Here is a 12,936-nt window from a genome sequence, read left to right as displayed (position 1 = left end):
AATGTCCAAATATGAACTAGATGTGTGAGACTCTGTGGTATTTTTTATCTCAAGCTCACCGGGATATATCGAGTCGACATAAGGATGGAAATAACCTTATTTATACGACGTCAATATGTCTAAATGTCGAGTTTAAGGCAACAGCAAGTGTTTTCTTCTTGCACATATTATACTTTGAAGAAATTATGATTCCTATGAATACAAAAATAATCTGCCAATAAGGGGGCACAATTTGTGTCCATGGGAATTCCAATTGATTTTGACAGACCTTGTCTCCAAACGCCAAATACTAGTACATATTGTCAATCATGCAGAAACTCAAGCATCTATTTGATATTAACTTAAATTCAAAGTTCTTATTTGGATAATTGAATTATTTTAACAAATTATAAATGACCGATGAAAAGGTAAGTAAATCTACGAGTTCCATTTTCATTAAACAATCAGATTTCATTGATGTCAAAAAGCCTGGACACAAATTACACTGTATTGTGGGGAATAGTTGTATGTACATTTGAAAAGTCGGCACCCCGGTTATCTCGACATCTTCCGATAATCCTGTCCATGTCGAGACACAAGAGTGAATTGGATACAATATGAGTAAATTATACCAATTTGTAAGTTACAAATTAGTTGAGTTTTTAAAATTTATTTAATGACCTTTTCTGTAAGTTTTAACAATGCATCAGCTCAATATGATAATCATTACTTATTAATCATTAACCACATACATTTCCTTATTGTTTCTGTTAGATTGATAAAGTCTTATATAATAGTGAAATGAAAAGAAGCAAAACAAAAATAAACGAACTCTGGCTACTCATTAAGCTTAATCATTTTACCGCGGATACTGCTCAACCATCGAGGCCGTTTTGCTCTATAGAGTATCAATCACGTACAATCCAGAGGGGAAAAAACACAAATAATCCATTACAAGGTATTCTGGGATTGGGGTATAAATCTTAACACTCTCTTTGATGGTCTCAGTAGCACCAGAACCCGAGGAGCTCGGAGGTAACAAGTACAGTTATTCTTTTTGAATGTGTCTTGTAGATTTCTAGGGTTAAAATAATTTTTTTTAAGTTAATATTCGGTCAGCAAATTATCGAATATATTTGGAAAAAAAAATCCAGATATTTTTTATTTGAATTGATTTTCTTTTTTCTCCCCCAAATTCTCTATTTTTATTTTAATTTAAAGGTACATGTATTCTGCGTGCACATGGTCTGCTGTGTGTTTTACCAGTATTTTGCCCCTTTGCCTAAATATTTTACCGTAAAGCACTTTTTTGTTCACTCATAAAAAATAGCTGATTTTCCACAAAAGAATCTTTTTTGTGATAAAAATTAAATACAATTTCAGCAAACTTTGCGAAAGAAAATTTGATGGAAATGGCCTTTTAACTTAACAAAACAATATTTTAGTCTAGTGAGAGTTATTTAAGTTATCTGAAGGTCAATGAACATTAATTCTACTTAGGGTTCATTAGCTTAAATTGTTCTACAGGAAAATTAGAAGTTCCAAGATTCATGACAGCTTTTGTCTTACGATCTTGATTACTTTCTGATTTCTTTCCTAATAATTAAGTCTCTTTTTGCTTTCTTTACAGAAAACTAAAACATGTGGTTAAGGGTCCTCTTACTTGTCTGTGTGATCTCAAGTCTGGTCAAGTCTAACGGAATCTACCGCGCAGTGAATCCAAGATTGATTCCATGGTGGTTCACAAGATTTCCAAACTCCAGAGTTTTGCTCAACAGACAGATTTTCAATAACATCTACCGGAGATTGATTCTGCGGGATCCATACTGGCACAGACGATTACATGCTCATAGACACAGGATTGTCCACCCTATACACTTACATAGGCATGTTCACCCAGCTATCCTGAACACAAGATCAGTCGGAGTATATGATCGGCCTGTAGCTGGCGGTGTGCCTGGAATTTATGACGAAGACGTTTCCTTGCCTGTATTTTCTTCTGCAGCAGGGCGTGTCGATAGTTCTTCCGTTGCTTCAGTATCTGACATTCCTGTGCAGCTCCCTGTTCCTGAACCTGCAGTTGTACAAGCTCCTCTTCCACGACCAGCCGTCACGACGTCTACTGCAGCCGTAGATTCTGACAAGCATTTGATCGGAAAATCAGAAACATATGTACGTTATTTCAGTCCAACAATTGATAGATACAACACACCCTGGAAAAAAGTTCAGTCCAGTTACAAGGACTATGGGCATATTAACGTTCCCGCCGTTTATGACCAACAAGTACTTGGTACCGGGTCTGCAATTGATAATGGCGCGGGCAATTTTGGCGGTTCTTCCGGATACTTCGGTTATGGTCTAGATGACGGTTTCGTTGGCGGTGGTGTGGATGGCGGTTTTGTTGGTGGTAGTGTGGATAGCGGTTTCGTTGGCGGTGGAGTTACCGGCGGCGGTTTCGTTTCCGGTGGTGTGGATAGCGGTTTCGTTGGCAGTGGTGTGGATGGCGGATTTGTTGGCGGTGGTGTGGATGGTGGTTTCGTTTCAGGCGGTGGCGGTTTACTTGCCGCTAGTGGTTCCGTGGATGGTGGTTATTCTGGTGGGTTTTCTTCTCATGTTATGGATTTCTAACTGACGCCCAGTTGTTTACTGTCACTCAAGCTAATTTTTAAAAGCATGTTAAAAGTAAAATTAAACTTCGGAATTTCGAAACTCGATAATACTTATCTCAAATGCCATGGCAAATTTGACCTACTATAGTTTGTCGACGTAAGTTGAAGTCCTAATTACTTTCTTCTTCGTGCATTTTAAAAATTATATCGACGTAAGTTGAAGTCCTAATTACTTTCTTCTTTGTGCATTTTAAAAATTATATCGACGTAAGTTGAAGTCCTAATTACTTTCTTCTTTGTGCATTTTAAAAATCATATCTCAAATCCTCGGATATCAAGAAGTTTTATTTTTTCACTGTTCCATCGAGTTTTTGTTGATCAGAAAATGAATCTTTTTTTTTAAATTTGTCTAGTTATTGAGTCAGCAGTATGGGTGTCAAAAAAGGTTTAAAAGACGTTTACACGAAATTGGTTCGTTTTGTGCAACGTTTTTATTTCTGTCGCTCATATAGCAGTTAATTATCCTTTCATACGAGACCGATTTTTGTTGATCATTTACAATTGCATCTGCTTTAAGACAAATATGTAGCCATGTTACCCTGAATCAAATAGTTATACTGGGCTATTTAATCATTCATCTGTGTTAATTCCTGTCTATTATCTTATCTAATATGCTGTCAACATATACTGTAAACTGGACTTTCCAGGAGGACTCGTTGCTTATGATGCAAACAATCCAAGCCAATCCTACACAAGATTCCGAGATGTATTCTAATGTAAGTTTTAATATTTCATTACTCAATGAAGAAAATTGGGAGAGATAGAGCTTTAAGTATTTATTCTAAAAAAAAATTGTTTATCCTAGTTGTGAGCAAGAAAAGGGGACACTTCTTTATCAGGTTCTTCTTACATAAAAAACAATTGGAAAGTTTTTTTTCATTTCAGAGAAAGAAAAATTGGCAAATATGGTGCATGGTCTGTGGGAATCTTGTATAAAAACATAAAAGTTTAAATAATTACAAATAACACTTGAAATTTAAGGAGAGATAGCAAAGGTTCAGCAAAAAATGTTTTGAAATTTACAATTCAAATTTCTAAAACGATTTAGATTTTTAGCAATTTTTAATATAGTTTAAAGTCTTATTTCAAAAACTCAAAGTGATTTCGTATATTGGAATTTAATATTTTATTTCAAAAACTTAAACTTTGAAATTTCCAAACAGGTTTAACATTTTGAGTATTTAGATTTTCAAAAATTCAAAAAATTTTTTGGCAATTTCAAGCGCGCACCGATTCCCCCTGGCCCCCCTTTCAATAAATGTCCCTGCGTTTGTTTAGAAAGTTTACGCTTAACAATCTAAAATTCGATAACATTTTCGTCTTTTGAATGTTTAAAATTTACTTCGAACTGCCAATTTTCAAACGCTTTAGATTTTTATAAATTTAGAATTTTGATTTAAAAACTCAACTTTTAAATAACCAAAACACTTTTGTACATTTTGATTTTTATAAAGTATATGTACCTTTAAATATCCAAAATATCAAATTCCATACCTGGTTTAAATGTTGGATATTTTTTTACAATTCTAAAAACTCAAAGTGTTACTTATTAGAAATTAGAACATTTGATCTGATGTGTGAAATTTCTAAAAATGTAAACGTTTAAAAGTTGTTTTGGGTTTGTTATTTTTAATCAAAAGACGAAAGCATTACCGATTATTAAGTGTACACACCTTCTGAAAAAAATGACACAAAAACTGAAACGTTTAACTTCCATTAATCGTTTTTGGTAATTTGAATTTTGAAAATTTAAGGTAAAAATCTAAAATATTAAAATTCTAAAACCTATTTCGAAATTTGAAAATTTAGATTTTTGAACTAAAATATTAAATTTCAATATACCAAATCAGTTTGTTTTTTGAAAGTTAGATATAACTAATATATTTATATATATATATATATATATATATATATATATATATATATATATATATATATATATATATATATATATATATATATATATATATATATATATATATACTTATCAATACACAATGTCCGGAAATATTCACACGATTTCACACGAATCCAAACCTAATAAATAGAATGCTTTAACTTCGTTGATTTTTTTCTATTTCAAGTGCGCACTGATTCCCGATGAATTTCGATCAAATGCGCCCTCATTCTTTAGTGACTTTCAGTTACTGACCAGAATTAATAGCTTTTCTTCGCGATTCCGACCTTTTTTTTATTATTTATTTATTTTGCAATAAAATTTTATGATTATTTTAATAACTTCATCCAGCACATTTATTTTTATAAAATATATGTACCTTTAATTTAGGTCATGTTTTTATGAATCAAATATTCATGGACTTTTTTTTAATTCTCTGAAAAATTTACTGGCCCCCTACTTTGCGTGCTGTGATCTGATGTGTGATATTCTTCAAATGTACTCAGGATGTTTTGAGTTTGTATTTTTCAACGAAAGCTGATTAAGAAAAAAAAAAGGAAAAATCATTCATGTCTTATATTTGAGTATTAGTATTTTACGCAAGAGGGTGATTTTCATACTAATTTATAACCATGAAATAAATCAAGAATCCGAACCCTTAACATCGATCTTGTTTTATAAGTTGATATCAAATATTTTTTTCTTATATATATACATGTACATGTACATTTTCAAGAACAAAAACCGGATGATTTTCAATTGTTATCCATTGTTTCAATGATTGATCCAATTTAATGATTCAATTCTTATTTTTACAGATAGGGCAGAAAAGAGCCATGTGATATCTGGAAGGTTTTACACGTTTTGAAGTTTTATACAATCATTATTATTAAAATGGAAATTTAGGTCATGTTTTGCAGTTTTGTTTTTTTTTTCCTAATTAACTTCAATTGTAAGTCAATTGGAAAAGAGCATATTAATCACTTTATGAGGGAAAAAATAGCAATTAAAATACATGTACAATGTTGGTGCTCAGATTACTTGCTACTCTGTGGATTTCAGGTGATTAAAACTTCAGAAACTGAGGTTTGACACAAAAATTTTCCCTCTTTCTGCTAGAGTGCCATGTCCCTGATCTACAGCAAAAGGAGTCTAGAATTAATTTGTATGCACATCATTTTCCCTGACATCTCTTGCATGTTATATCTTGGTTATAAAATGTCACATAATGTCTCTTAAATCAATGTGTATGTGTGCATAGCAGCACATAGTATTGGGGAAGGAGGGGAGAGGGGGTGTCCGAACTTCTTTCCAAATATTGTTTTTGTCTGTTTGCCTGCAAACTTTAACCTTCGCCATAACTTTTGAACCATGAAAGATAGAGACTTCATGTTTGGTATGCATACTCCACTAATTAAGCTCTTTCAAATGACACCAAGGTCAATGCCCTTATGAACTTGACTGTGACCTATATGCTAAAAATAGCTTTTTTCTCTGCAAACCTTAACCTTCGTCATAACTTTTGAACCATGAAAGAAAGAGACTTCATATTTGGTATGCATACTCCACTAATTTTAAAGCTTTTTCAAATGATCACAAGGTCAGTAACTTTGTGACCTTGACTGTTACCTATTTGCTAAAAAATAGCTTTTTTGAACCTCTCCCATAAATTTTGAACTATGAAGAGATAGAGACTTCATATTTGGTATGCATGCTCCACTAATCAACTTCTTTCAAATGACACCAAGGTCAATGACCTTGACTGTGATCTACATGCTAAAAATGGCTTTTTTTAACTTGTTGTCACCGGGTGCAGAGTGTTTCACAAACACATCTTGTTACTAATGAAAATATTCATTGGAAGACTACTAACCCTTCCTTCCTTTCCCACTTTTATGCAATAATAGTGAAGTCAGTGTAATGCGAAGCCTATGCTTGAGAATGAAATTGGAACCTACCTTACCCCCCACCCCCCTGCGGAATAGGATTTTCAAGTTTTGACACTTTCTTTATTTCTCTTTTTAAGTATATGTTGGACTTGTTTTCTCTAGCAGCGGATAGTTTTATACTAAAAGATACTGTAATAACGACTTTAAGATTAACTTCCTGTAAATGGCCTTATCCATCACATGGAGATGGATTAATGTTAGACAATCTGGGCTACTGAGTAATCTATTCACAACATTAATTAATCCTGCTTTAATTGTCTCTGAATGTTCTACTTCTGATGCCCCTATTTTAAACAAAAAAAAAAATCTATAGACATATACGTCCCTTCATTTCTGAAAATAGATTAAGCATAATTTTCCTTCATGATTATATTTTTCAATTTCTTCAGGTCTTGCACAGACACGTGGCAACAACAGTGGAGGAGCTGACACCAATCCCTTTTATAAACACACATGCAACCTTTTACTTTTGAAACTGCTCATTGAAAAGGCCCCCCACCCCTATTGTAGCAGTATATAAAAGATAATGTTAATATACATGTAGTATGTGTATTAATGAATTTTCATAGCGAAAAAAGCCTCCTCCCTCCAACACGAAATAAGATTGTCAAGTTCGGATAATTTTTCCTTTTTTCTCAAGACTTTATAATGTAAAGTATGTACACATTCTAGAAAAAAAAGAGGTCATACTTGGTCAAGCATTCAAACGTTTAAAACAGAGAACTGAAACAGGGAAGTAAATTCTTTTTTTTTTTGAAAGTAAAGGGGGCGACCAGAAATGACAAGCTCTCTATCAAAATTATGAAATTCATGGCCCCATACTTGATTCACGCATGCAGAAACTTTAACCAAGCCAGTTGTCCACAAATATAGGTCTGATGTAACATCCGAAACATATACAGATGCAAGTTCACAGGAGTGTAAATGTCACAACACTGTCATATCCGTTAATTCAAAATTACAGAGTTGAGGACTACTTTCTGATCATTAAAAACCACACCAATCTACCAGTACCCCTAAAAACAAACAATGAAAACAAATGTCTTATGAATCTTTAATACACCAAACCATTGAAATATGTGCACTGCCAAACTTCAAAGTTTAATTCTCAAAACAAAGATATACATCTTCACCTTACTTACAGGGTATAACTGTTTGAAGATCAGAAGACAACAATTCGTTAATACTTTAAATGCTTAGGCTCTTAAAATAAAATTCAGATCTTTCAGACTGTAAAAGCACTTTGATTGTAGAAGTATGTGACTAAATATGAAAAACTTTTTGGCACAAGACAAGCATCTAGGAATAAAGAACGCTGTGTTTTCAGATAAAAAAAAAATTAGCCTAGGATTGCAGCAATACCTGTAGAATTTGATATCAAAATATCTGGCACTGCCGATTTTACATGCTAAATTCATATGAAAATCAATTTTCTCATGATCACACTCTTTTAAAACATTACATACAAAAGAGGAAAATTAGTCTCTAATGTGCCTAACATTAAATTTCTCCGTAATGTTCTTTGATCTTTAACAGTAAGGCATCACAGGTCTTCTTGGCGTCCCCAAGCAACATGCTGGTGTTGGGTTTGAAGAAGATTGGGTTGTCTACTGCTGCATATCCCACTCCCAAAGTTCTCTTCATCACAATCACCTACGGGAAAAGTACAAAAAAAAATTACAATGAAGTGACTTGAACTACACAGATTTTACACCTCATATTGCATATATTTTAGGTATTAAACCAGTACATAAGTAGACAAGAATTACTGAAAATCAACTTTTATATGTGAGCAAAAATATATGGGAGTCTCGCAACCTTCTCTTACCAATTAACCTATGTATTTATGCAGAATATTTGAATTTGCCATATCACAAAAATCAATAGTTGCAGATGGATTTCAAACTGAAACATCAGGATTAGAATATGCACAATTAAATTGGTTTACAGTAATATTTATTCCATGAGCAGGTATGTGATGACTTAATATAAGCTTACATTTTTGGATCCCCAGACCCTGAGTACAGGCATTCCTGCGATGATAGAGTTAGGATCCTCCTCTGCTGCCGAGTTGACCGTGTCATTGGCTCCAATGACCAGTACAAGGTCAGTCTCGGGGAAGTCGTCATTAATCTCGTCCATTTCCAGTACAATATCATAAGGTACTCCAGCCTCAGCTAACAGCACATTCAACTGACCAGGCATACGACCTAGAAAACATATGGTTCACTAAGTATTGACATACTGTAGCTTCAGACACAAAGTCATTATCCAACACAAAACCATACAGAGAGTAATGGTAAGACTGCCCCCTTTTCCAATGCTTTGTATCTTAGTTCGGCAGTTATGTACAGACAATGGTATGTTATCTCCTTCAAACATGTCTAGTGAAGTTTAGTCTCCACAAAAAGCTGGTCAGACAAAATTACAGTTTTGTACCTATCATGGCTTTTTGGGCTTTTTCAAAAGCAGAAAATGAAGGTTTCCCATATTTTTCTCAGATATTTCAGGACTAACTCCTGTCATTGATTTTATGTTTTCAATTTCACTGACAATAAACTTCGAACAAACTAAACACCTGCAACAGGGTGAATTCCGAATCTGCAGTTGATTCCCTTCTTTTTGAGGAACTCCACCATTTCAGCGATGGGGTACTGAGCCTTGGCTACACAGAGTCCGTATCCTGGGGTGATGATGATGTTTCTGGACTCGGCGATCATCTCTACAGCTTGATTGACATCAATCTCTGTGTGGGTTCCAGTGATCTCCATAGGTTTACCAGTACCAGTGGACTTGGTACCATAGCCTCCCAGGATCACATTGGTCAGGGATCTGTTCATGGCCTATCAAAACATCTATATATTTTAGAAATTCTTTTTCTGCATTTCAAATGGCACAAAAATTAAAATGGGTAAAACAATCTGAAGTTTAATATGTTTGACTGGTCAAAACTCAATCCTACCTGAGTCTTAAAGCACCAATAACACATTAATGCATTAATCCATAACTAATTCTCAAAATCTACTGAATTATGACTATCAATTTAATATTAAATTGACCAGTTAGCTTTGACATCTCCAAAGGACAGATTTTTAAGTAAATCACATTCTCCTGTTATTTTCTCTCAATACCTACCACACACATGATGTAAGAGAGGATAGCTCCAGAAGATCCAATCAGAGCTCCAACAATTGTCATTAGATTATTGTTCAACATGAAACCCTCAGCACACAGAGCCCAGCCAGAGTAACTGTTCAGGACGGTGATCACAACAGGCATGTCAGCACCTGTCAAACACAAAGGGGTGTACCTCCTTAATTAAGTCAAACATAAAGGGGTGTATGTCATTAATTAACTCAGTCAAAGTGGTGTACGTCCTTAATTAAGAAAGTCAAACACAAAGAGTGTACCTCCTTAAAGACCCAATTTTTTTTACCGTACGGTTACCTGAGGAGGGGGAGTGGTCGAAGTAACAGTGGTGTTATTTACCTGGAGACCCCCAATACCCAAGATGTCAAAAATCTGTGTATACGTAGCATTACACAGGAAGTCTGTGTTTGGTAATCAGGATCATCATAAGGTGTTTTATGCCTGGTTTTGAGGGAAACTACGTAAAATAATTGTTTTAATATGAAATCTATTTGTAAACTTAACGCATTCATCGTAATCATGGTAATGTTTTGAAGGAAAACAAATAATAAGATACATGTATATCGTTTTAGAAAATGTTTTCCTTACATAAAAATCACGAATAAAAACTACAAATCAATAATATTTATCTTTTTTTAATCTTCAATAAAAGAAATCACTTGATTAAAAAAGTCTGAATATTGAAATAAAAAAAATTATTAGTCCAGCTATCCGTAGTGCATGTGAACATGCATTTACCGCGATCGGAATGTTTTTTTTTTTTCCCTGGCCAACAATGTTGTCCAAAATATTCCATATTTTTTATTCTTCGTGTGTTAAAATAATTTTGTTGTTAGAAAGATTTCTCTGTCGGAATCGATCACTATTAATTATCTTCACATTTTCATTACGTATATATATACATACGCTAGAGGAAATTCGAGCATTAATTCTGACATCAATTTCTGTACAACATCGTGCGGATTGTAGCCATAGTACAAAATTAAACATCTTTTAACAACTATGCTATGCCGTTTATTAGTGCTGAATATTTTTCTTATATCCCATTTCTTAAAAAAATAATTTAAATTGTCGGACTTCCAATTACGGCAAATAGAGCCGGTTTCTGTGGACGCGGTCTTTTTCTACAGATAACGTGGACGATATAACACTTTCAAGTAACAAACAGCAGTAAAGATAGAAAAGAAATATTTTATAATGTCAATGTTTTAATAATCTACTTTCAATTATTTTTTTTTAAATAAAATCCAAACATATTGGAGTTTTCTGCCCCGCGTGTATACTATGCGGGTACATGAAAGAATTTGACGCGTGACCAGGTAATTGTTTTCAAAACATGCAAACTCAGATTATCAGGAAGCACAGATAGCTGACCTGTCAATCAAATGAGAAGCTATTGTTTTTTTAATGATTGACAGGCGGTAAATTATTGATCTTGAATCAGGTAGATTTTGGGGGCATTAACATAAAATTGGGTGTTTAATTTAGAAGTGTTATATCATTGAAGTTTTGCTAGGAATTTCAAACAAAACATCTATCATTAACTATTGTTGTACACATTTGACTCTCAAAGAACAAGGGACCCAGTCTCCTTTACGGTCCTCAACTAACCTCCGATGGCGGCGGTGAGAGTAACCCCCATGATGCTGGAGAGGGTGGTGGTGGTCCCCAGACAGGCCAGCTGAGTTGTGGGGTCATCTGTCAACATGTAGGTCCCCATAGCTCCCACATTACCCATCAACATTCCAAAATTGAGGGCATGTCTAGCAGGCAGGATAAGGGGGTCTGACTTCAGGACACCTACAATGAAAACATATAAATATGACTAACATGTTACAGCAAACTCAAATTCAGAACATAAGCTCTCTTATCGGGACAGTGATAGTTTTCAGTAATGGTGAAAATTTTGCAACAGAAGATGAAGCTAAAGATTAGAACTCGGGCAAGTTTATTTCACCATACTAGCAAAACAAACTTAATTCAATTATTTTAAGAGTTATCACCCTTAGGCGAAATTAAGTAATTTAACTTGAAAGATTAAAAAAGAAGGAAACCAAAGAAGAGGAAAGATGGATTCTGTAAAGAAATTACAAAAAGAAACTAGAACAGAAATGAATGCATTAAATAAGATCTATATTCTGATAATGCAGGATCTTCCATATAAATGAAATGTAGAATTGCTGTTTATGGAATCAGAAATAACATGTATCATCAGGATTGCTTTTCAAGAACAATACAAACCTTGCAGCTTTCCAAATGCCACCAATGAACCAGTGAAAGTGACACCTCCAATATAGGTTCCGAGGAAGAGGAATGTCTTGATGACGTTAGCAGCTGGGTCTGTAGCGAAATGGGGCTGCTCCAGAATGTAGTTAGCAAAACAAGTCAGCACTGCGGCGGCTCCTACCAGACTGTGGAACAGCGCCACCATCTGTGGTAGGTCGGTAACCTCTACCTTCTTACCACCAACAACACCAATCAAACCACCTGTCACAGGGAACGGTCAGACTAATTATAATATCTTACAAATCTCAAATATTTGATTTCACAACTCTACGTCTTACTTTATTCTAAATATTCAACTTTATATCTTGCTTTAAAGAAACTTCGTGAAAAGGGAGTTGTTCCTTATAATAAATACCATGAAAATACTCGATGGTATTTTCTTAATTTTTTATGAATCTGCTTCATACCTGCTCCCATACAAGTAGCCATTTGCATGAAGTTCTCTGGGGAAGGTTTGAGCAAGCCCAGTGTGGCGGCTATTCCTGATGATACTCCAATCATTCCAAGGGCATTTCCTGACAAAAAAATTGTCACATCAAATTATCAAAAAAAAAAAACAAAAAAAAAAACATTTAAAAGGTTTGCCTGTAATAATGTGACACAAGAGGCCCATGGGCCACATCGCTCACCTGAGCACTAAGGGTAGGAAAAAGTAGAAAATGGATTTTTATTGTAAAGTTTAAATAAATCATGGATTTGCTATTTTTTAGAAAATGATTTTTAAAGAATTTTCCTATATATATCTTTAAAAACTTTGGTCGGCCATTTTGGCCCCGCCCTACCCCTGGGGGTCATGATTTGAACAAACTTGAATCTACACTACCTGAGCATGCTTCCATATATATATGATGAATTATGGCTTTGTCATTCTTGAGAAGAAGATTTTTAAAGAATTTTCCTATCTATTTCTATGTAAAACTTTGGTCGGCCATTTTGGCCCCGCCCTACCCCCGGGGGTCATGATTTGAACAAACTTGAATCTACACTACCTGAGCATGCTTCCATA

At 34.3% G+C, this 12,936-nt stretch overlaps 2 protein-coding genes across 2 annotated transcripts in view; one reads left to right on the top strand and one right to left on the bottom strand.

Moving 5' to 3' along the window:
• Nucleotides 1–935: 935 nt before the first annotated feature.
• On the top strand, nt 936–5,451 carry LOC134279137 (uncharacterized). The gene is made up of 4 exons (XM_062761492.1): nt 936–1,014; nt 1,610–2,575; nt 3,296–3,364; nt 5,364–5,451. The coding sequence occupies exons 2-3, from the start codon at nt 1,621–1,623 to the stop codon at nt 3,361–3,363; spliced, it is 1,023 nt and encodes a 340-aa protein (XP_062617476.1). The 5' UTR covers nt 936–1,014; nt 1,610–1,620; the 3' UTR covers nt 3,364; nt 5,364–5,451.
• Nucleotides 5,452–7,534: 2,083 nt separating this feature from the next.
• LOC134279136 (NAD(P) transhydrogenase, mitochondrial-like) overlaps nt 7,535–12,936 on the bottom strand; it is a 13,762-nt gene continuing 8,360 nt past the window's right edge. The window contains exons 11-17 of the mRNA XM_062761491.1: nt 12,338–12,445; nt 11,886–12,131; nt 11,256–11,444; nt 9,630–9,781; nt 9,073–9,337; nt 8,493–8,704; nt 7,535–8,147 (exon numbers count right to left, since the gene is read on the bottom strand). Of these exons, the coding sequence (XP_062617475.1) occupies nt 7,995–8,147; nt 8,493–8,704; nt 9,073–9,337; nt 9,630–9,781; nt 11,256–11,444; nt 11,886–12,131; nt 12,338–12,445 (1,325 nt within the window). The 3' untranslated portion in view covers nt 7,535–7,994. The remainder of the gene's footprint in view (nt 8,148–8,492; nt 8,705–9,072; nt 9,338–9,629; nt 9,782–11,255; nt 11,445–11,885; nt 12,132–12,337; nt 12,446–12,936) is intronic.

This window comes from Saccostrea cucullata, unplaced genomic scaffold, assembly GCF_032062105.1.
Source record: "Saccostrea cucullata isolate Sc308-1 unplaced genomic scaffold, CSIRO_AGI_Scuc_v1 ctg126, whole genome shotgun sequence".
Lineage (NCBI taxonomy): Eukaryota > Metazoa > Mollusca > Bivalvia > Ostreida > Ostreidae > Saccostrea > Saccostrea cuccullata.
This window is presented reverse-complemented; position numbering and strand designations above follow the sequence as displayed.